The sequence below is a fragment of the Amborella trichopoda genome, chromosome 11, assembly GCF_054954075.1.
Source record: "Amborella trichopoda isolate Santa Cruz 75 chromosome 11, AtrichopodaSantaCruz75HAP2 v2.0, whole genome shotgun sequence".
NCBI lineage: Eukaryota > Viridiplantae > Streptophyta > Magnoliopsida > Amborellales > Amborellaceae > Amborella > Amborella trichopoda.
The window spans coordinates 38381303-38407634 of record NC_142346.1 but is presented as its reverse complement, the minus strand read 5'-3'; the positions used below and the strand labels follow the sequence as shown (position 1 = coordinate 38407634).

General features: G+C 34.5%; 1 protein-coding gene and 1 long non-coding RNA gene across 4 annotated transcripts in view; both read right to left on the bottom strand.

The window, feature by feature from the left end:
• The window catches only part of LOC148779897 (uncharacterized), a 33480-nt gene extending 23597 nt beyond the window's left edge, over positions 1–9883 (bottom strand). The window contains exons 1-2 of one of the 3 annotated variants that reach the window (XR_016044161.1): positions 9725–9883; positions 9499–9635 (exon numbers count right to left, since the gene is read on the bottom strand). This is a non-coding gene — a long non-coding RNA (uncharacterized LOC148779897). Of the gene's footprint in view, positions 1–8318; positions 8584–9498; positions 9636–9724 lie in introns of those variants that run through there. The other 2 variants (XR_016044162.1, XR_016044163.1) reach the window with 2 other exon arrangements.
• A 4836-nt stretch (positions 9884–14719) lies between these two features.
• Positions 14720–25027, bottom strand: BOB1 (HSP20-like chaperones superfamily protein). Its single transcript, XM_006847062.4, has 6 exons — positions 24544–25027; positions 17929–18101; positions 17652–17700; positions 17203–17369; positions 15190–15273; positions 14720–15107 (listed from the first exon to the last, which is right to left on the bottom strand). Exons 1-6 carry the CDS (start codon positions 24962–24964, stop codon positions 15066–15068), a joined length of 936 nt encoding a protein of 311 aa, XP_006847125.1. The 5' UTR covers positions 24965–25027; the 3' UTR covers positions 14720–15065.
• Between the last annotated feature and the right edge of the window lie 1305 nt (positions 25028–26332).

Sequence of the window (26332 nt, the reverse complement as noted above, 5' to 3'; positions counted from 1 at the left end):
ACAGATGGCAAAATTAATTAGGAATCTTAAAGGTAACACAGTAACTCAACTTCAAACCTTAAGAGTGAAAAATGAGGAAGAGATAGTCATAAATGATATTGAAGATCATATACAAAACTGGAATATCCCCAAAGTACCGATAAAAGATATTTATCAAAAAGGAACATTTAAATTCAAACTTGGATATGTTATTAAAACAGTTGAGGAAAGCCTATCAGTGAAACAAAACAATGAAGACTTCCAACTGTTATCCAGAAAAATAATTGAAAAACATAAAGAAAATAATTATAAGTATTTACACATTGGATTAATACAAATAGCTATAAAACCTTTAACACGTTTAGGTTTAAACAACTCAGTGCTCGTATGTCTAAGAGATACGAGGCACGATAAGTTTTCAGACTCACTCCTAGGCATGGTTGAATCCAGCCTTTGTACTGGACCCATTTATTTCAACTGTTTTCCAAATTTTTTTGTTTCATTAACAAACCCTAATATATTGAAAATATTAACAATAAACCTTAAGACCCATGGATTCAATATGACTCCTGGATCTCAAAATCTAGCTATCGTATACCGTATATATATTATAAAGTTATGAATACCCTCTGTCCCAATATTATGATGCAAACTAATAAGAATGATTAAATTATTTTATTTCAAACCAATATAGAAAAATCTAATACTATTATTCCAAAAACTATTACTCGGTCAGATATTATTCTACCACAAACATGGTCTATCCAAAATGAAAACCAACCAAGAGAAATACTTAATAATAATATTCTCAGCCAAATAATAGAACATCAGGATGGCAATATTGAAATAAAATTTCAAAAAAATGACTTAGACATAAATAGGAAAAGGATTCGGAAGCCATTAATTCCTACAAGAAAATCTTGTCATACAACCCCAGAAGTTATAACCCTTCCTTCTCCATCAATACCTACAACATCTTCAGACTTACAAATACAATGAGTAAAACAGACAGCTGATCGTGTAGTAATACCCACTTATACATTTGACCCTAACATAGCAGATTTTCAAATACTAACTTTGCAAGTCGAAGAAGATATAGACATAGAAGAATATCTAGCATATAAAATACAAAGAAAACAGAAAAAAGTAAATATTGAATATAATAAACAGGATTATTTAGCCCCTGAAAACCAAGGTATTAGAGAATGGTATCTACAAGCATTTCAACCCAGATTAATAGAATTATTTCATAAAAAATACAAGAAATTTCTAAAAAAAAAGAGAGAAACAAAAGGATTCTTTATCTGGTTACAAGAAAGTTGTGCTCAATATAATATTCAAATTCCCCAGTTTAATATTCAAACAATTGAAGAAAAAACTTATATCAGTATAGACGGAACTAGTACTTCTAGTACACATCCACCTGAGAGAAGTATTATCTTAAACGGTGCAAAAAGTCCACTTGAAAAATGTGAACCACCACAATCCCTATATGATATTATTGCAACACCTTATAAGGTTGTACCTAAGGATATGGGCAAAAAACATGAATTAATCCCGCATATTGTGGAACAAAATAATTATACTAACTTATATATGCAGTCATTAGGAAAACAAGCTGAACGAATAGAACGGTTAGTTACTCCCCAACCTAAAGGAGTAAGCCCTCCTATACCAAAAGTTGTTTTATTTAAACCTCCTCCAGAACTAAATAAAACTAAATTTCATTTAGGTGAGGATAATAAAACACTTATGGATCAATTAATATCGAAATTAGCCCAATTAGATATCAAAGGGATTCCTGCGCCAAAACTGAGTATTCCTACACCAATACCTAGTAGTATAATACCTTTATCTAATATTCCAAAATCATCAGATAAAGGTAAAATGAAGATTCCTAAGCATGAGACTTTAATGCTCCAAGAAGAGGAACCAATTATAGACAAAATAGAGAATCTGCTTTTATGGATACTTCAACCAATTATCTAAATAGGATAGCCTATGGTAAAACATGGAAACCAATCACAGTTTTACCATACTATAAGAGACCTACACCTGTTGATGTACAATTAGAAGAAGATGCTATACAATAGGCTGTTTCCTATTCAAGAAGATCAATTGTCAATTGGACAATAGATGGTCTATCAGATCTAAAAATATTAGATGTCATGAGACATGACAATGTTTGCCTCAGCAAATAAAATGGCCAGCAATCCAGATCAAGAGGTTGCTAAAGCAATAATAAATGGATTTACTGGCTGGTTAAGAGGATGGTGGGATTTCTATGTTGATGATGAAACAAAAAATAGAATCCTGACCAATATTAGACAGTGGATAGCCAGAAATGAACAAAATCAAAAAATAATCTATACAGAAAGTGATGCAGTAAACACTTTAATCTATACAATTACTTTACACTTTGTAGGTAGTACAGCTTTATTAGCAGCACGATCAGAGGATCTACTGTCAAACCTAAAATGTCCTACCCTCTCTCATTATAAGTGGTGTAAGGATGTATTTTTTTTCACGATTACTAATAAGAGAAGATTGCCAACTAGACCATTGGAAAGAAAAATTTATAGCTGGTCTTCCCTACTTATTTGAAAAAAAAGTCAAAGAAAGACTTAGGAAAAAACATAATGGAGTTATTATATATTATGCATATACACTTGGAGAATGATCAGCAGAAATATGTACTGAAGGATTAGCTTTATGTACTGATCTTAAACTCAAAAGACAACTTGATAAACAACAAATTACTAAGCGCAAAGAACTTGGTGATTTTTGTGAACAATTTGGTTATCATATAGATAGGAAAAATAAACCTGAAAAACTATATAAGAAAAAGAAAAAATATAAGAAAAAAAAATATAAGACTGATAAAGTACATAAAAAGTCTAAACAAAAATTTATAAAAGAAGTTTTCTCTCAATAGTAAACATAAAAAGAAAATACCAATCTGTTATAAATGTGCAAAACTTGGTCACTATAAACACCAATGTAAATTAAAAGAGAAAATCGATACATTACAACTAGATGAATCATTGAAATCAAAATTATATAATATTATCAATTACGATACATCTTCCTCAAGTACAGATTCTACTTAATCACTCATAGGAAATATCCAAGATGAAGATTTCATATGGGCAGAGTCATCAGATTCTTCATATTCTTCTACTAATACAGAATCACCTCATCCAATGGAAGAATCTACTTGTGCTTGTCCTATCCCCTCACATAATCTTCATACTTTAACACAAGAAGATAATTTGATTCTAGATCTCATAGAAAAAATTACAGATCCAGATGAAAAAAGATATGTGATCACAAAATTTATCAATTTAGCTAAAACAAAAGCAAAAACACCTCCTATCAGTAAAACACCGGATGAATATAATTTTGGCTCTATTATAAAAAGAGTTAGTGAACAGCATCTCACTAAACAAAAAGAACCTTCTATCTCAGACCTAAAACAAGAGATAAATGAATTAAAGAAATAAGTTCATCAACTAAAAAATAGGATTAAAATTTTAGAGTTTTAGAATTTATCAAATCAAAATTCAGATACAGATGGAGTAGAATTTAATCATTTAGTTACTACATACAGTCCTGATCCACCCGGAGATGCTCCAGAAACGTCAAACACTAAACCACTTCTGATAACTAAACGTTCTTCAATTAACCTGTTGAATAAAATTATAATACAAAAATGGTTTGTTCAAGTAACCATCATAGTCGCAGAAGACTACAGGTTTCAAACATCAGCCTTAATCAATTCAGGTGCTGATTTAAACTGTATCAATGAAGGTTGATACCAATAATAAATTTTGATAAAACAACACAAATCCTAAATACTGCAGATGGCAGTAGACTATTTATAAATTATAAATTATCAAATGCTTCTGTTTGTAATAATTACCAGTGTATCCAAACACCATTTATCATGGTAAAAGGACTAAGCCAAGCAGTCATCCTTGGAGTCTCATTCCTTACATTATTATATCTGTTATCCATAGACCATACAGGAATATCATCTAATTATCAAAATGTACCCATACACTTTGAATTTATTCACAAACCAAAACTCAAAGAAATAAATAGTGTTAAAAGCCAATTACAAAATAAAGAAAAATTTCTCTGTACTTTAAAACAAGAAATTAAATATAAACATGTAGAAGAACAATTACAAAATCCCTTGGTACTACAAAAAATCCAACAACTTCAACGACAGATAGAAAGCTCTATCTGTAGTGAACATCCCAATGCTTTCTGGGAAAGAAAGAAACATAATATTAATATCTCATATGAACCTGGATTTGATGAAAAACAAATTCCTACTAAAGCAAGACCAATTCAAATGAATACTACTCTACTTGAACTGTGTAGAAAAGAAATTACTGACCTCCAAACTAAAAAGCTGATCAGACCAAGCTCATCACCATGGAGTTGTGCAGCTTTCTATGTAAATAATATATATATATATATATATATATATATATATATATATATATATATGAAAAAGCTAGGGTTAGCCCACTAGCTCACATGAACATATGAGCCCAACGGCTCAGATTGAATTTAGGCCGATCTGACGATCACAGTTGTCCGGTAGTGCTTGAATTTTAATTTTTTTTTCTACAAATCCAAATCACGTGAAATTTTAAGTGTGTGTTCTTCTCATTAAGACACACCTATCAAAATACCCCTCGAATCTTTCGGGGGTATTTTGCTCAATTTATTTCATGTAAAATATTTTTTTGATATTTTTCGAAGATTCACTTATTTTTTATGAACATACGCCTAAAATTTCAAGTGATTTAGATTTGTAGATTTAGATTTGTAGAAAATAAAATAAAATTCAAATACTATCGAACATCCGTGATCGCCAGATTAGCCCAGATTCAATCTGGACCGTTGGGCTCATATGTTCACATAGGGTTTGTCTAGAGTTAACAACCCCTCAAAATACAAAAGTTCAAGTTAGAAGAGATTGTGATGGGTGTATGTATCAAAATAATCATTACTTTTTTATTTAAAATTATTTAAAAATGTAACTTTACCATTAAGTAAGAGCAAATTTTAAAAATTTTAAAAAGTACAGTGACATTTTAAAAGTCAATATCCTAGAACTTTATTTATAGAGTGTCATTGTCTTTTAGTTAAAATTTCAATTTTACCCCTTATAGAAATGACAAAAGTATTTTTTGTCTTGTAGTAATATTTACAAAATTGCCCCCACAAAAGTAACTCTTTTAAAAAAATAGACAACAAAATTAATAAACCCACCTTTCACAACTCTTTTTATCTTAAACCTTTGTAATTTGAAGCGCTGTGAAGTTTAGATTAACCATATATATATATATAACAATGATATCATGCAATCGTTATATAGTAATATGATGCAACAAGGTTAAAAAATTATTTTATGGCCATTTGTTTGATCCAAATTTTGAAATATATACTCTTTTCATTCTAATGAACAATCACAAAAAAAGAAAAAATTGAAAACACAACCTAGAAAGTATTTTTTTAGCATAATTAACATAGGCTGTTCATTTTGGTGAGATGCGTAGATCTAGGCTTTAGAGGGATTTTTTTATTTCCGATTTTTTTGGATGGCTTTATTATGATTAGATGAACAATGTTAAAAAATAAAAAAAATGATTTTGAGTTTATAAAGGCTAAGATCTTGAAATTCACAAAATGAATAGTCTAGATTCGTTTATGGAGATGACTCATTTTGACCATATTTAGGGTTCAAATTTAACTTTTTTTTTTTTGGAGATTGATTATTGAGATGAGAAGATTATGTGTGCAAATTTTGGGGTCATACAAATACCACTAATATGGTTTTCTAGAAGTGTTGTTGCATTATACTATGATACAACCGTTGCATAGGATCATTGCTTATATATATATAGATATGGAAAAAAGCTTGGGTGAGCCCACTAGCTCACAAGAAAAAATGAGCCCAACAACCCAGATTGAATTTGGGCCAATCTGACAAACACGGATGTCCTGTAGTTTTTTAATTTTAATTTTCTTTTTTTACAAATCCAAATCACTTGAAATTTTAAGTGTGTGTTCTTTTCATGAAACCGCACTAATAAAAATATATAAAAATAATAATTCGTAAAAAAAATTGACCAAAATACCCTCGAAACGTTTCGGGGGTATTTTGGTTAATTTATTTCACGTAAAATATTTTTTTGATATTTTTTGAAGATTCACATATTTTTGATGTACACATACTCCAAACTTCAAGTGATTTGGATTTGTAAAAAATTAAAATTAAAATTCAAACACTACTGGACATTCGTGATCGTAAGATCAGCCCAGATCAATCTGAACAATTGAGCTCATTTTTTCCTGTGAGCTAGTGGGCTCACCCTAACATCTTCTATATATATATATATATATATATATATATATATATATATATATATATATATATATATATATATATATATATATATATATATATATATATATATATATATATATATATGGGAAAGGTTTTTACTTCCCCTACAGTATAAGGGGCGTCCCCTACCATCCAGAATCTAATTTTGATTAAGCGAGTCACTCACTTTCGTTATCTTAGATCTTATTTTATTTTTAATATTTTATACAAATTGTATGAATATGAAATTTGGTACTTGTATTTTTCTCATTGAGGCGTACCTAAAAACAATATTAAAAATAATTTTTTTATAAAATATAATGACCAAAGTATCTTGTATCTTTCAAAAATATTTTAATCATTTTATTTTTTTTATATATGTTTATACTTTTCACTAATGGTTTAAAAAGCGAATCGGTGACCCGGATCGGGCACCTCAAAAACTGATCCGGATGGGCGAATCGGCGATCCGGATCGGGCACCTCAAAAACCGATTCGGATGGGCGAATCGATGATCCGGATCAGGAATCGGCTGAATCGGTGGAATTAAAGCTTCAAAAAAATCCGAAAAAATTATTAAAATTCATTATAAATGTTGTTTTTTAGGAATCCAATAAAAAATCAGGGTACTACATTCTTAACTTTCATTTTTTTATCAATTTGTGAATATTGAGATGCTCTTTCCCTGTATAAACTTATTTTAACTATTAAATTTGCATCACATAAAAGAAAAATCATAGAATTATCATGGATAAAATATATAATTATATATGGACTATTATAAAGAGTAGACTAATCAATGAAAGAATGGCCATTAAAATCTCGTTTTGGTGAAAAACCCTAATCCGTTAAAAAAACCCAAACTATTACAGCCTAACTAACTATAATCCAAAATTATTACAAACTCACTAATTATAATATTATATACTGAAATTATAATTATTAGCTTACATTTTATAATTATTTTATTAGACAAATAATAACAAATTAAAAAATGCAACACATACCAAAGGGGATTCGAATGCAACACATGCCCAAGGGGATTCGACCTTAGAACATCAAGTAAAAAAACAAAAGTCATAACCACCAAGCCATCTAACTACATGCGATTATAAATTACTGATTAATAGACTATATTTACATTTCGTTTTCATGATATTTGAGAATAATCCTACATCGAAAAATGGATATTCAACTTTGGTATATAAATACTTATGTAATATGAATTATAATATGTGTACAAAAATATTAAGACCACCTCACACGTGCGCTTGGATACACGTGTGCACACGTGAGTGTGCATGGGGCATGCTCGCACATGCGCTTGGATACACGTGTGCACGCGTGAGTGTGCGTGGGGGCATGCTCGCACGTGCGCTTGGACACACATGTGCACGCGTGAGTGTGCGTGGAGGCATGCTTGCACATGCGCGCTTGGACACATGTGTGAGTGTGCGTGGGGCACGTTCGCACGTGCTCTTGGACACACGTGTACGGGTGTAAGTGTGTATGGGGCACGCTTGTACGTACGTGTCATGCGTTACGTGTGTAAACCCGGACTGAACCGGATAGAACCAGATGGAAACCGTGAACCCGGACTGAACCGGATAGAACCAGATAGAAACCGACGGTTCTACTCTAGAACCGAACAGTTCTCGATTTTGTGCTGGAACTGGCACGGGCTGTGCCGGTTCTCGAGTTGAACGGGACTTTTTTTAAAACAATGCTTTTCACTCATTAACCATATCAATCACCTCCCAAACCCCATCAGTAGAAAAAAGTAGATTCACAACAATCCCTCACAAAACACTAAATCTCCTGGCCCCAATTGCCATGGAACATTTCAAATCTCATTAAAAAAAAATTATGCTAGGGAAAAAGATTGACCCATTCCAAACCCTAAAAAGATGTTTAGAGAGAGAGAGAAGAATACCAAATCAGTTGTAGTAAACTTCATGGCGCATTTCACTGAGAATCCCGCAGACCTTTAGGGTTTTATGGCCCGGGTAAATATGAAACCATTTCTGAATGCGAATTTGGGCAGGTGTTATACCAAATTGTGTCATCTTCGTTGCCTTGTTTCGCAAACCATCGCTCACAAATGCCTCGATCATCTTCTTTCTCTCTCTAAGGAAACTCCCTTTCTCTCTCTAAAGAAGAACCTTTCCTCCCCTCTCTCTAGCAACTCTCTCGATTCTTCTCCCTCTTAATTCACTGCGTCATATTTATAAAGAAACGATAAATGAAGGGCGTGCTGCGATGGGATGGATAATTACGGGAGTGATTTACATATAGTGCTGGCACGGCCCGGGACGGAGAGGCCGGAATGCCGGACCGGAAGAGAGGAGGCCCGGAAGAGAAACTATGCCAGTAAAGCCCGCCCGTAAAGGCCTGGAACTTTACTGAAAGATCGGCCCAGCCCATTAGGAATATTGGGTCTCGTTTTTTTTTTTTTTTTACAAAAAATCAACTTTTCTGGTAGGGAAAACAAATTTTGCAAATTATTTTTTGCCAGCCCTCACAGAAAAGCCCATTAGGCTTATTTGTCCTGCCCGTCCCATTAAAAAAAATAATCTGCGTTCAACTTTTCTTGCAGGAAATTTTATTTTATTTTTTGCAATTTACCTAAGAATCCAAGGCATAAAATAAGTAGAAATAACCAAGAAATAACATGAAGAGATGGCCCCCATGAAAACCTCTGTAGAGCCCAAGAAAACTTTTACTAACCGACAACCTCACCCAAAAGGCCCTCTAGTGACTCCTTTGAGAGAAGCACCGAAAAGCCCCTTCTAGATAGAAGAAATCCTAGAGAAAACCCCTTTTCCATATAAAATCACTATAAGAACCCAAAAAAATCTCTAGAAAACCAACATAAAACATTCAAAAAAGTCTCAAAAAACCACCATAAAACCTCAAAAAAGTCTCAAAAAACCACCATAAAACCCTCACAAAATCATTTGAGAACGGCCATCAAACCTATAAATAATCACCGAAAAATTACTATCAAAACCCCCACATCAATCCTTGAAAAACCGACCGACAAAGCACCTTGCAAGTCCCTGAAAACCACTATCAAAGCCTATGAAACCACAGAGAAAGAACAAGCTATGTACCTGCCTTATTGAAAAAGTGGAGAAAGTATTTTCTCTCTCTACTTAAGATGATCTCTTTGGCAAAAAAAGAACCAGCTCCAAAGCCTCGTCTCTCCACTTAGGAAGCCTGAGAAGAAGCACAGGATGGTGCCTGCAATCTGATGAGGAAGCCTAAGAAGAAGCACATGATGGTGCCTGCAATCTGATGAGGAAGCCTGAGAAGAAGCACGAGGGGCACGGGTCTTACCCTTCTATCCATTACACCAGAGGATGCTTCTTTTCCCGCCTTTGAATCAATGGGTTTTCTCACTGAGGGAGAGTTCAACAGTCAACCAACTAGAGAGAAGAAAACGACCACGATAATGTGGAAGAAAAACTTAGATGAAACATGAGACACACAATGACATTACAACCACAACATACAAGATTAATCTTTAACACATATGACCCCCCCGAGAGGAGGTACACAAAAGGATTACAATCTTAATACACGAGATTAACCTTAATACATCTTTCTCACTACATATCTCTCTTTAAATAGAGGTTTTTACAAAAATTTTACCCTAACTAGCCACTTGCAACAATAACTACTAAACACTTAATAGTTTTACAACTTCTTAATACAAAAACTTACAAATGCAATTTTACTGCATCACTTATAATAAAATAGTATAAAAACTAATATACTTTCTAGAAAATACACTTTAACAATTTTAGCACTTCATCTTAAAATGATTTTTTTAGAAATGAGGCAATGCATGCACGATCATCTCCATCATTCTTTAAAATTGGAAATATAATATACTCTCTCTTTTAATCCATGAATGATTAGTCACTTCATTCATGCTTCCGAATAGGTTCTTCCGGAACAACGATAGTTCTCCAAATAAAGACCGTAGATATTTAAGAAGAATTGAGAAATAAAAATACCACATTGAGTTGAGTTCCCAACTTAACATTAAAACCATTCAACCTTCTACCCGAATTCATCTTCAAAAAGATAATTGATCTTCTTCACCAAAGGAGTGAAAGAACATCACCACCCCTTGTGGCTTTGATACCAAGTAGAGAAAAAAAAATATCACAATACCAGAACAATATACTTCTCAATTAGTGTAATAATGTCACACTAGCCCAAGACTCAACCAAAATAGAAAGAGGAAAAACAACCAAGATAAGGTGGAAGAAAAACTTTCATTCAAAGATGAAACATGGGGAACACAAAGGCATTACAATCTCAACACACAAGATTAACCTTAACACATGTAACCCCAAGGGTACCCAAAGGCATTACAATCTCAACATACAAGATTAACCTTAACACATGTGACCCCACTTTCTCACCACACATCTCTTTTTAAATAGAGGTTTCAACAACCATATTTCTCACAATAACTACCCACTTGTAACAATAACTACTAACCACCTTGTAATTTTATAATTTTCTACTGCACAAACTTACAAGTGCAACCTTATCGCATCACTCATGATAAAATAACATAAAAACTAATATCCTTTCTAAAAAATATATTTTAACAATTGAGAGAGAGAGAGAAAGAGGGGCGAGAAAGAGAGCCAAGCAAGAGAGGAAAAAGCGTGGGTTTAGAGAGAGAGAGAGCAAAGTGCAAGAGGGAGTTAGAGAGGAGCAGAGAGAAATGAAAGTTAGGATTTAGAGAGTGGGGAAGGTTAAGTATTTAAGGTATTTTTTGGGCCAGCCCATGAACAGCCCGACCCACCCAAAATGTTGTTTACCTTCCCTCTGGCCTTGCCCCGCCCAGCTCAGAGCCCGATAGTGGCCCGACACCAAGCCGTCCATGTCCATTAGCAACTTATTTAAATGCGAACATTAAAATTTTGGGAAATTATCAAAAATATATCCTAATTTTCGCCTAATTAGAAAAAAATCCAAACTTTCATGAAGATTGTCCATACTTTCTTTTTTTTCCTTTTTATGGGCATTTTTTTACTAAAATGGCCTTCACAGTAATCGTATCACTGTGAAGATCCATCAAGCTAAAGTACCGTGATAACAACGTATCATTCAGACGTTGATAGTACTTATTTAGGCATCACATAGCATCGCGGTACTCTAAGTACCGTAATTAATTGATCATCTACTATGGCACTTAAAGCTACTACGACACTTAAAGCCCCGTAATTATATTTTTCTCTTGTCCTTGTTCGAAAGCGAAAGAATAGGAAGGGTGACTAGATAAACATTGCAATTGAATCTATGACAGGGATAGCCCATCCTTTTCCTCTCGATTTGTATGTATCATTATATTTAGAATCACATCTCTTCCTCATCTTTGCCTCTACACCTAGAGAGAGGTCCCTTTTTCTTTCTCCATTTGCGTATTGCCCTCATCCTTGCGATGATCATCATGGTGACCCACTCTTTTTCTTTTATTGATTAAACAATCCGCGGAGGGTTGAGAGAGAGAGACTTTACAGTGCTGAGGATGGGGCTGTGAAATCTGCAATACGAAATGCCCTTCTCACCTTCCTATTGGTATTTCTCTGCTGCAGCGATTGGACCCCTGACTTTCATCATCACCTCTTCCTACCTCCCTTATCTTCAGTTGGGGAATTTCCTCACCTCTGTGCTCGTCATCGTTCTGCTATTCTTCATCATTCTTTTTGTTTTCATATTTGTGGGGATGCCATTGGAGGCGCCTCCTTCAATCTCACCACCCTAGCTTGTTTCTACACTATTGGTCTTCGCTCCTCACACCATTTTAAATGCCATATAAGATGTCTTATGAATAAGGTATATAAAGCACCGTAATGTAGACTTTACGGTAATACGACTATTGTGAAAGCTATTTTTATAAAAAGTTAAAGTCAAAATTGAAAAAAAAAGGTATGGACGTCCTTTATGAATGTTTGGGGTTTTTTAGTTAAGCAAAAATTAGGGTATATTTTTTATAGTTTCCCTAAAACTTTAGGTAAATACAAAATGATCTCTTATAGATGGAAATTACAAATAAGATAGGTCAACCCGTATTTTTTTTATTTTTTCAAAATTATCCTTCGGTTAACCGGAATTTTGATTTTCTTTTAGTTTTTTCATTAATTAACAAAGAAACTAAAAAAATCAAAACTTGGTATGACCAAGGGGCAATTATGAAAAAAATACAAAAAAAAAGTAGGTTGGCCATCCTTCTTTATAATTTTTACACAGTGGAGTATTTTGTATTTTACCTAAAATTTTAAGGTTTGTACGTAAATCACTCTAATTACAAAAAGGACAGTTTTTATGAGTCAGTCACCTCTTAAAATCTATTTTTGAGATGAATTTTTGGACTTAATTTTTAAGGACATGTAATCTCTAACATGGAGATCATGAAAAAAAAAAAATTTGAAATAATATTTTTATTAAAAAAACATTTGCAGTAATAATTTCAATTATTTTTAGATGGACCACCTATTTACTTCTATCTTTAAGATAGATGCTTTATACCTTTGGACCGCATATTGTATAAATGTGTTCTTACACTGTTTTAAAAATCGTCGATCCAATTTGAAATCTGACGATCCAGATCGAATATCGATGATACCGCACCAGATCGGGTATCGTTAATATCGGGCGGGTTCCAATTATTTTTGATATTTGGGTTTTCTTTGCCCTCCGCTTTTTTGGTGTGTTACACACCATCAACAAACCATGTGAACAACACATGGACCATTGTCTTATCGTTAACATCGGGCGGGGTCCGATTATTTTTTATATTTGGATTTTCTTTGCCCTCCGCTTTTTTGGTGTGTTAAAACCATCAACAAACCATGTGAACAACAACACTAATGGTTGAAGAATGATTGCAACCACCCAATTTTGAAACAATGAAATATTGTCACAAAGTTCGAAAAAAAAAAATTTGAACTTTACCAAAAAATAATTGCAACCACCTAATTTCACATCCAATGATCAAGATTAATGCCTCACCTTGTACTAAAGTGAAATGGTCTCATTCCATACTTTCCCTTAAAAATTTACAAACGCCAACACCATATTCAAAGATCCACGAAGCAGGTAGATCTTCCATAAAAAAGCACCAATTATCGATCACCTTATTATCAGTTAAGAGTACGTTAGAGCATTTCATTTTCAATTATGATCAACCGATAGATTCTAGAAGGTGACAAAGGACCTACACCCGGACCCAAATCCAACTCAGGACTCAAAGGGTAGGCCCAACCCAAATCCTGGTATGAGTTAAAATATTGGACATGACAAGTCAGGTCCGTCACGAATCACTATACAAGTCGAAGTCCAGGTCTAGATCCCACATATTTTGGGTCCTACTTAATAAAAAAAAATTTAATAGATTTAAATGATATATATTTTAATTTTTGGGTGAGTCCAACCCACCCCAAAATACTTTTTGGGGCACGCCCAACCTGACCTGTTGTCACCCTAAATTAGATTCTCATACTTCCCAATCCTCATGCATATATTTCCCTAAATTAGATTCTCATACTTCCTAATCCTCATGCATATATTCTCCTTATAACGAAAATATATAACAAGACGATTTACCTTTTGCACAAAATAGTTACAATTAATCTTGACCACTAGATGTAAAATTGGGTAGGCAAAGTTAAAAAAAAAAATTCTTGAACTTTATAACACACTCAAACTATCATATTTTCAGATTTTATAAAAAAAAAACTTCTCGAACTTTATAACACACTCAAACTATCGTATTTTCAGATTTTATATCAAATGGTTATAAGTAATTGTGGCCACCTAGTATTATGGTCTCTTTGTATACAATCCCTACTTTTGTATACAATCCCTACTTCTCTTTTTCATAATGAAGTTTGTTTTTTATAATGAAGTTTGATGAATAACTTCTCTTTTTCATAATGAAGTTTGTTTTTTATAATGAAGTTTGATGAATAACTTCTCTTTTTCATAATGAAGTTTGTTTTTTATAATGAAGTTTGATGAATAACTTCTCTTTTTCATAATGAAATTTGTTTTTTATAATAAAGTTTGATGAATAAAAATGGTAGCATCCTTTCTTGAGCTCCAAGGAGACATTATCAGGAATGCATGTGTCAGTGTCATTAGTAACATAGTCCCCTCCATTCCACTGTTATTGAAGACGAATGGTGGAGATGACAACCAAACAGAACACCTTCCATCATCCATCATTGAAGATGGATGATGACAGCCAAACAGAACACCTTCTGTCATTGAAGATAGATGATGACAGCCAAACAGAACACCTTGGTGGAGATCACAACCAAACAAAACACTTTCTCCATGAGACATAGTAGATAAGACTGCACATATACCCATACAGAACCATGATATCCAAATTGGAGATCAATTTCACAAACATCAACCACCAAAAGACATACCATAAGTCATTGTAGCTCCTTGATCCAGATACCAAAATTATGAAGTAGAAAGCCTACCAAAAAAAAAAATTATCAAAGTTCCGATCAGAGCAGCATAAACGAACCTAATGTAAATATATTTATCTTTCCTCTATGCTTAGGATGGATAATCTCAATCTCCAACTTCAACCAAAATCAAAGTCATCATCCTTCCCCAGCGATCTTCCAATCGATGCATTTTAGGGTGATATCTTTGCTCTAGAGAAATCCATCTCCGGATGCTGGATAAAGCAAAATGATTCAGTTTCTAAATTAAGAATAGATTCATTTGAAAACGCAGAGGTGGAGAGAACATTTACGCACCTGAGCCATGAACTTCTTGAGAATTTCTTGCTTCTGCATCTCATCACTCGTTGGCAGGCCCATTGATTTCTGCCTTTGATCAAACTGTTGCAAGCAAACCAGATAAACCAGAGTTGGTTAATCACTAATGATGACTTTGTGGAAGATTAGCCTTTGAAAACTTCATTAGACTGTAATGATGCCCCGTTCCTCAAAAAGTAGATCCCTATACATAGCAAGAACAAAACAATTTGATGCTGCATTGCAATATGATTCATCGATGCTTTATCTTTCCTTGCAGGAGGATGCTTAGGAAAAAGTCTAAGCATGGTCATACTTAAAGCCTACTCTTGAAACCCATAAAGCATATATCAGCGCCATATGATTCTTATTCCTAGTAACTCACGACCCCAGTTTACACATTCAAAGTTTAAGCTTTGACAAGATGGACAAGTTGACCTGTTTTATGGTGAAGGATGTCTTATTCTAAATTTCCACATGGTTGGATAAGAAATTGAGAAAGCAGCGCATTGAGGTGGAAGGATATATGGAAACATTATTTGCATGGGGGGCTAAGAATTTAAATTATCATGGGAAGATGGCACTAGGATTCGACGAAGCGTCAACGAAGTGGAGACAATTGGTTGAGGATAACATTACAGGTGTTATCATAGAAGGGATAGGTGGGGAGGGGCATTTGGAGGATAACATAACAGGTCAGGAGAGACGTTAGATAACAGTTATGATAGCATAAAGGTGCGGTTGTGGTCACATAAGTAGTGTAGAAATGAGTATTTGTATTTTAGTTCCCATAAGTAGTTGGCTTGCAGGAAGGCCTTAAATAGAGATTGTTTTCAGTTGGCAGCACACAAGAAGTAGAGTTGTAGTGTGTCATCTTACAAGGGACTTCAGGGATGAAGACTTATCAGGTTGGATAGTTAATTCTTCAAAACTATATATAGTTAATTCCATTGTCTAGAAGCAGTTATGTCCTGATTTCGTTGGATTTAGTAAAGAAAAATAAAAGGAAAGATCCAGAAGTGGGATGTTATAGGGAGGTTTTCAATCAAGTAGTTTCGACGACTTGGTTGGATAAAGATGGTCCCCAGATGCCATCGGTATTCCAACACCAGCCAGGGTGCTCACCTATGGGTAGATAGCACAGATACTTTGAAGTTTCATAATAGATTTTCTTACACTCATCAGGGGATGCCAGTGCCCATTAGCATTTCTCATAGGCTGTCAGTCCTTTTGTTGCATTACATCAAAGCTTGGAAGATATTGACTGATCCCCTTCAAAGTATTTTGAAAAGAAAAAATGAAAAAGATCAAAATAATTCACAAGTACACACACAAGTATGCAGGTGACTAGAGAAAGAATTAGAGAATTCCATGACTCCCTAAGCTCTTGTTCTTAAGGAGACATACTCCAAAGCCAGGGACAAGACGAAGTACAAGCCTAAGCTGAAAAGCTCAATAAAGTCAAGCCAATAAGGGGATCCTGACTCTACACGAACCCTTGGCCTCTGGGTATGACCAGTATCTTAATGAACAGAGATGGAAAGCTTCTCCATATTGGTTAGGTAGAGTTTGTGACTCCACGAACGCAGAAGCAATACTAATATTGTGGTCCTCAAAAAGTGCTTCTTAATTTTTGTCAGAAGCCAGAGTACCCCCAGGAAACTAACCATGCAATTAAAACACCAGAAAAGAGCAACAGAAAGAACCCAACAAGTTTGGGGAATGGATACAGCAGTAGTAGATAAAAAAGAAAATCTCCGCCAACTCTAGAAATTTGAAAAGAGTTTGCAAATTGGCTGGAAACTTCAGATATTATCCGAGTGTTGGGAAAAAAACAAAAAGTAGAAAGGAATCTTCGAAGTCAAAAAAAAAAATTGCAATTCAAGGATTTAACTTAGCAGAAGAGAATGCTAAGAGAATGCAGATTGTGAAGAAAGTCAAATATCACAGGGCTGTGCAATCAGAACAAAATGCTCAACATAATCATATGAAAAAATATCTTTTGAAAAATACCATCATCTTCTCAACAGTTTGGCGTGTTTCAGGATCCAGATCAGAGAGCTTGCTATTTTCAGGTTCCACTTTCTGAGTGTCAACTTCAGGTTCGCCTTTAACAATACATTTCCACCACTCCATCTGGTTATGCTTGGTGAGAAGCACAGAGATAGACTTACCATCCTCTGCATAAATTTAAAACAAATTTAATTTCTTACAAAATTCAACGACGTGGACATTAAAAAACCTGGATTTTCTAAAGTGATCACTATTTGCACCAAAATTTCTGCTATCTGCAACAATATTTTTCCTATGCCCAACCTGAACATGTGCAAAAATAACGAAAAACGTATGCTGGATAGAATTTCCACCCATGCTGATAGATGCAAATAGGAAAAACAAGGGTGCATATGGAAATCCCATTTTGTAGAGGAAACATAAAATAACCAACTTTTCTATCCTCATACCTAAGCTCCAAAAGCAATCATCCACTTTCACAGGCTGATACAGCTCTCCCTGCATGCAACCCAATTGACAATGGAATAAAACAACCAAATAAAAGAAAAAAATAAAAAAGGACTTCTCACTAAATACTATATAGAGACAGATCAGACGTAAGGAGGCACAAGTCAGGTGCCTTCCATGTGCCATTCCCAAAAAAGAAATAATAAACCTTGCCAATCTTAAGACGATATTTGTTTGGGATAGTTAATATTGAGATTAGAAATGAGATAATAAACTCACATCAATTATTGGAGGCTGACCCTTCAATCCGACCTTCAAGTGCTTCTTCTTTATCTCACAGACAATGAACCTTGACTTCGTACCCGGAGGAATTGGGATGTTAACACTTGCCTCTTGTAGTGTCTGAGTCCAAGAATACTTCTCCAAATCCAGTCCATTTCCAGAATTGGGGCCTACATATAAAGAGATCAATCAGGCAGAGATTCATGGAAACAGAAGGGATACTCAGCACATGGACGAACAAAAACAGAACACAATTTGCAAGAACCGAAGTACCAGAGCTTAAAACCAAAGTTACCGGAATCTCTTCGTCGACCCCTCAATTCCGGCTCGGAACCCCGATTCGATGATTCCGTTAAGGAATCTTCTCCAAAACTGTTTCTCAGAACCAAGGAATCATGATTCCTTAATTTAGGAATCTCATTCAAGTACATCTTTAGAATCTTGAACCCATTATTTTTGGAAAGTCATTCCCAAATATATTGAGTCCTGACTCCAACAAAGATTGAAGCTTGAGTCCAAATCGAGTGATACATGATTCCATATATAATGAATCTCATTTTGTTAGGGTTTTGAATCTAGAATCTACCATGTATAGTACATCGGTTCATAGGAGTAAGGAAGTGTGATTCAATCAATATGGAATCTTGCTTCGACCTCCATGAAATGGCAGAAGCTCCTCGCAGCAGCCCGAAAGGGCGGAAGAAGGAACAAATTGTAGCCCTCCTCTCTCTCTCTCTCTCTCTCTCTCTCTCTCTCCCCCACGCCTCCAACCCCTTGGTCCCCATAAATATTCCCATCATCATTAACTGAAAGCTATATATGAAGTATTGTATTGTTTTTCTTTTATTACATAATATATTAATTCTAGCTACCATTCGACAACAAAATCTCTCTCTTTATCCATGTGTGTTGCTTTTTATTTCATGCAATATGTATTCATAGATGTTTAGCGCTCAAACTTAATTTCTTCTCTACTATTATCGTAAAATGTGAATGTGAGGAAAAAAAATTAACAAAGGAAATAAAATATAATAGATGTAACAAAAAAAATACAAAGAAAAAAAAAACATTTCAAAGTATATAATTTCCAATGTCTATGATGGTTGTGCACTTTCTAAAGGAAATTGGAGTAGAAATCTTCCTTCAAATGCTTCTAATGGTATCAAGGTTTCATATTTTTAGTTGTGCTACTCTGGACGGCCGTTACTTTAAATGTAACTAGTAAATACAACACATACAAATAAAACCATGGCATTGACATAATCCTATGTTGCCTTTATAATAATAAAATCAAAATCACAATTTAGAAATACATATCTTTTGTATATAAATTTGGGAGAATCAACACAATCACTTTAAAATTTGGAAACCCTTTTGAAAAGAGACATCTGATATAGGTTCTAAAGTTGATAAGTCTCAAGATATGTAAGGGGCTTCCTACTCCATAAGATTGAAATCTCAATTCCTCGTAGGGGTCAAACGCATTCCATACTATTGTAATTCACGATATCGAACTGGTATGGATCTCTGATCCATATACATCAGAAACTTGATTCCAAATATGTTGGAATCACAATTTAAACTGCATAACATATTTTGTTCTACATTTGTAGAAACTAGATTCCATAGATGTCGGAATCTTGATTCCACATATCAATGAACCTTGACTCCTCGAATGTCGATTCTAGGGGGATGGGAATCTCGATTCCAAGGAGGCTGGAATCTCGATTCGAGATGTGGAGGAATCTTGAATCTATATTGGTCGAGACACAATTCCAAGAAATTAAGAATCTCATTCCCCACAATTCCTATTGTAAGGATGTCGATTCCTAAAACATAAATCTCTAGGCAGCTGCGATTCTGATTCCTGAAACGACTCAGGTTCCCAGGAGTTTCCAACAACTACGCTTAGAACATAAAAAGAGCCACCTGGTCTATGTGTGTGTGTGCTAAGGGGAGGGGGGGAGAGAGAGTGAGAGAGAGGGAAGTTGGCACTATGATTTCCATGTCTGCATGTGACAAAGAAAGAGACATGTCCTCAAGTGGCTGATAAGAAAGAGATGCCCTACAAGCATTTCACAAAATGTGCTGGATATGGATTAAAGAGAGAGTACATGGGGCAGTATGAACATTTCCACAACACACACACATATTCCAAGTGTCCTATTGTCCTCTGCCTTTACCAAGGCACGAAGTAGACGTCGATAGGAACCCTGCCCAGGGAATCCCAACCCAGCAAGGCAGGGCACCTAGGTTCTTGGCCACCTCATAGCACCAAGGAGCGTGTGCCAACTTTAAAACTAATGCGAAGGACTAATCCTCTTTTTTTTCTTTTTTTTCTTTTGAAAAGTTCGAAGGACTAATCCTGTTTCCCAAACTACAATGAAAATAATTTCAGAAGGTGTTGGATCATTGTTCAGGATTCAGGCTTGCGGTTGACTGGTTAAGGTGTTGATTGCAACATCACATCCCAAGTTCAAATCCTATTGCTGAACTAACTGCAAAAGAAGCCACTGTTTAGGAAGGGACTTGCCTCACAAATAATGGACAAAACCAATTCAATCCTATGCCAAACAACTGAAAGTCAAATTCTCATATATCAAATCAATTGACAACATGGAAAATGATAAAGCCAAAAAAACAGAAACTCCAGCCATAAAGTGCTGCAAGCAACTAACTGGCAACAACTGAAAGAAAATAAATTGTGCATTACCAAATAAATCTCTGCTTTGTACCCAAATATGTAAGGCTCTTGATAGCCATGTCAATAACATACAATACAGTTCAAACAAAGAAAACAGTAGGCTCTCAACATAGGAAATGTTATAAAGAATATGATTTATACAGCCCTTGTGAGGTTGGCACTGGAAGAGACTTCAGTAAAGAAGAGCTTCTTAACTGCATGAAAGATAACTCAGAACAAGTTCAGGACAAACATTTGTAGTGATGACTAGTTAAGGTGTTCAATGCAACACCACATCCCAAGTTCGAATCCTATCGCCGAACTAACTAATAAAGAAGGCACTATTTAGAATGAATTTGTGACACAAATAACAAGCAAAAACAACTCAATCCTATGCCGAACAACTGAATGCTAAATTCACATATATCAAGTCAATTATCAACATGTAAAATGATAAAGCAGATAAAACATAAAACTTGATGTATAAAGTGGTACAAGCAACCAACTGGTAACCATTAAATGGAAATATATTGTACATTACGATTATATCTCACTTTTGTAACTAATATGCTAAGGCCTCAATGTAGGCATACACTACTATATAAACAAAGAACAAAGCAAGCTCTCAACGTAGGAAATGTTTATAAAGAGCTTATACAGCCCTCGTACGGTTGGTATTTGAGCGTCCTAACTGGATGATAGATAAATCGAACAAGTTCAGGACAAAAAAATTATAGTAATGACCCTGCACAGATCGAAGAGGAAACAAGGAACCAAAGGGTTCAACAGAGGGAATTAAAGGGAAAGGATAACTCAAGGGGGATCTGAAATTTTGACTCCTCCATAAATTTAAAAAGAATAGGGAGGCCAGTAGAAGAATGGGAGAAATATTTTTACTATTTTTCCAATAAAAAAGAACAAGAATTGAGGAAAAGAACAGATTGGGCAAGAGGGGAAATCCTTTCATCACGAAAGCCTCTTGTGGAATACTAAATAACTGGACCAGCACATCACACACATAGGAGGTGAGCAGAAAGATCTGGTGAGGGAAAAAAAGGTGTATTTGACAATAATGATTCAAGAATTAAAACTCAGAAGGTATAGTGATAGAATATCCATGATGCAGGTAAAGATGTGGGTAGTCAGCACTTCTCCGAAGGAGCTTGAGAATACATAATTATCATTATAGTTTAAAGATCTGTAATTAAAGACAGAGAGGCAGTTTTGGGGAATTATTACATGCATTTAGATTTTAATAAGAGGCAGAAAACTTTCGGTTGCTACTTGCAATGCTGGCATATGAGCCAAATGATCAAGACAAGTGAGAGATGACAGATGTAACAAGATGTTGGATGTTGTCGGGAATAGACGGAGAAATCCTCGATGTGTGGAAGAAATTGAATGTCATTCAATTTTCCCATTAGAATAAGGGTGAAAAATCGTGCAACTCTTTTTCCATGCGGCTACCTAGGAAGTTGAATCCAATGTTTTGCACATGGATTACACTTACAATAAATTTACTCAAATAAATTTCGAGAGCAATAATTCATAATTGAGTCTTCTCATATACAAGTCCAACCCGATAATATACTAAAGATATTTGTTTGATCTTACACTGTAAATGGCAATAAAGAGTATTATTTGGATTGAATCCTGACAAGTCCTGCAGTTTTCTCACATGGCCTGCTTCATTATTAATAATAAAATAATAAAAAACACTGAAGCATGAGGTGAAGCAAGAAAATAAGTAATATAGAGAGAGGAAAAGAAAGAGAGAGATCCTCTCATTGATGAGAGGTCCAAATCAATGTTATTAGATTCGCTTCGCTTTCGCCGAAGTCTTCGGTTTTTCAGCCTAGACCAAAGCAAATCGAAGTTCCGGTGCATCAGCTTCAGATTGCTTCGGGTCGCTTTGGAGTGCTGATTCAGCCTGTTCGACCAAAGCTTTGGCCTCTTCGGCCGAAGCATAAATTGTCTTTTTGAAATACAATTATTTGCTTCAGTCCACTTCAGTCTGATTCGGAATCTTCGGCCAAAGAACATAATTGTCTTTTTATATTCTTTGTTTTTTTTTTGAATTTTTATTTTAAAATTTTTATTATTTTAATATAGGTTTATATACTTTATTTATATTAAATTTTTTATAAAAAAATCCGACGTCTTCCTCCAAATCGGCCAAAGCACTGAATTGCTTCACTTTTTCCACCGAACTGAAGAAGGCTCTGAAGTGAATATGACAACAAAACTGGTCCAAATCCCATAACCATTTGTTACAAATGTTGGGCCCATCGTTCCCTACATTAAATGCGTTTTTGGGAGCATCGGATTTAAAACTTTCTATGTGATCTGCTGGCACCCCCTCATGCTTTAGTTTTAAATTTTTTCCCCCTAACTGAAACGAAGGAAGATGTGTAAAGAAAGAAGCAGGACTTATCAATGTCCTTTATTCTCAAATATAACATAGGATCAAACAAATATTTTTAGTATATTAATGTGGACGACTAATATAAAAGATGACTCAACTACATAAACATAAGTTATTTCTCTGAGATTTTATTTGAGTAAATTTATAAGCAGGCATAATAAATATATTTCGAATATATTGATTTTGCAAGTAAATATTATTCAAAGAACTGTGATTAATCATCTATTTTTTCAATTTCTCCATTTTTATATATTTATTGATTGGATGCTATTCAAATAGGGAAGTCACACATCGTGGAAGTCACAGAATAAATCGAATGAGAATTCCTGTAAACATCACTGTGCAATGAAATTACAAACTTCTTGTCAAATTCTTAATAATCTTACAGGACGTTTTATTCATAGAGACCCCCCACTTTTTGCAGCATAATTTGAAAGAACAATACAACCCAAAAAGAATATTAAAAAACAAAACCAAAACAAAACATAAAGCTGGTAACCAAGAAAAGAAAAGACACAAAGTCAACAGCTTAAGCTGAAGGAATAACAGGATTTTGAGGAATCCTAAAGAAGCAAATGGAACTCATTCCCACAATTAGAGCATGGGCTACATGGCTGTCATTGCCGGTTAACAGCTATGCACTGTCCAGTAATAACTCAAAATTGTTCACAAAAGTTCTAACCCTTGTACTGCTTGTCCGTGAAAACTAAAAACACCAAGCTTGCCACTATGTTTGCACATTGGCATCACATAACTTATTCTTAATTACAAGTCACCCATACCGCTACAATATGAATAACTAAACCACCAAATTACTGACTATTTCATCCATCAAAAGACACTACAACACCCCCGCTACCCGTGCTACGAATGAAGGAAAGACCCTAAACTCCAACATGCATTCCATGTACCGCAAGTACACACATCCTAACACATACCCAAAAAAAGTACAAATATCATAACAACGTAATCTCATATAAAATGAACCAGGCTCCCGGTAAATAATGGTATGCCCTAATAACAACAATAGCAATACGTAATTTACTTTACCAATTCATTGCTACACAAGCCAGTAAAAGCATATAAAGAAATAAATTTTGGTGACACAGCAATGAAATTCATCAAAAAGGGAAACTAACAATAGCAATGAAATAATAAAAAATAAAATTAAAAGAAAAAGAAAAAACTAAACATGTTGCATGCAACTCCGTTAGCAATATCTAACAATATAGTCTGCACATAAAATCAATCAACCACCAAAAAAGTGGTCATATACTCTAATGACCAAAGAAAAACAGCAACCACAAGTTAACTATAACAGCAACAACAAAAAATCTGATAAGATACCATTTGAGTTACGGATCGATTGTTTTGCAGAACGGTAAAAGCATATAACCAAACAAACAACAAGAACACCACTAACAATAAAAATACAGGAAAATTGTCAAAAGCCAAAATTGAAAAGCAAAGAAACATTAACAATGTAGAACATAAAAGGGCATACTTCTAACATTCTGTTTCTCCGAAGAAGTGGCCTTCTCTGGTTCTTTCTCAGGCACTTTCTCAGATTTCTCAGGAACATTAAAAGCCTTAACAGTCTCCATGTCTTCTTTGAGTCGTTTCTCAGATTTTCCAATCTCTTCTGACCTCCTTTCTTGAGCTTTGTTCTTCTTCTCCTCCGAATCCTTCACTTTCGCAGCAGAAACAAGGCCTGCAATCTTTTTCTCCACGGTTTCATCCTTAAAAAGGTCGCACCTCCTTCTCAGAGAATCGATCACTAATTCGAGAAAAGCTAGAGGGGGCTGGTCACCCTGAATGCTTTTCAGAGCGTCATCGAACTGATTGCTCGATGCAGCTGCGTCTGAGCAGGAAGCAGAGTTGTCAGGGCTTTGCTCTTCTTCTTCAAACTCAGATATCACTGCCATGTCCTTAGAGAGAGAAACAAATTCTTCGAAATTTTAGGGAGAGAGTGAACAAAAACTTAATACCTTCAGAGAGGGAATGGAAAGACTGGAATTAAATAAAGTGAGAAGACCGAGACTAAGGGTTTCAGCGTTTATAGACCTGAAGGTTTAGGGCTACAGTATTTATACAAAGTTGGAAGAATATGGAGCTTGGAGAAGAAGAATTAGAGCTAGGGATGGAAAATCAAAAAATTAAGAAGGGGCAGGGGAGTCTGGAAAGTTCTTTCTTTATGAATTTGTAGCGGTATAATTGCAATTCAATTAACTCAATTGATTTCTCTTAGTTTTCGGACTTATCGTTCATTTCTCGGCGAAATCTGAAATTTTCTTACCGGCTAAGTTTACTTCCGGTAAAGTTAAGAGGTTCCTTTTGGATGGGTCGCGGTTTCTATGCGGCCGGCCCAATGTTCACAAAATCGTACCCGAACGGTAAACGGGTCATACAGCCGGGAGCCGTTCTAATCAGAACCGGAGATCAAATAGATTTAAAAAAAAAAAAATGAGTCAAAATCCTCAAAAAAAAATTAAAAACAAACACAAAAACTTAGATTAAGTATACACCATCATATTACATATATTTATCTTATAAAAAAAATTGATACAACTTTTTATATAATTTAATATTTGAATATTATGAAAATATGCAAGACAATTTATAATTTCACATAAATTCAATGAGTGAAGTTACAAAGTCCAACTAACAATAGATAGTCCAACTAACAATAGATAATGCAACAATATATACTTCTATATTGTTTTAATATTAATGTTGAAAAATGTTGTTTTAATGTTGAAAAACCCTTCAATATGGTTTAGAATTGGGTTTGAGAGTGTATTTTTTTGTAGCATATGTTCTAAGCTTTTCAAAGGGTTGTGAGTCAAGGTAGTAAGAGAGAGCCCCTCATTTACTTAGTAACTTGGTTTTCAAATGCAAGGTGTGGCTAAAGTGTTAAGTGCTGCTTCAAACGGCCAAATCGCATATTTTAAAAAAAATGTGGTCAAGTAGATTTTCATATGGCCAAATCGATTTTGAAATGACTAAATCGTTTTGAAATGGCCAAACCTCATTTACATAGTAACCTTTTGAGTTGGGTTTTAACATAAAAAAAAAAGATTATATAAGATAGCAAGTTTAAAATGAAGAATTAAGATACATATTTAAAATAAAATAAAAACAGGCTAAGTTTTTATCCATTTCAATATGTGGAAACATGAGAAATGAGCAAAACACTTTTTAGTTTATACCTCTTTTATTCATAGATGCTAGTAAATAGATTTAAGGAATATGAAGTTGCAACAAATGATAGATAGCTTGTAACAAATAAAAAA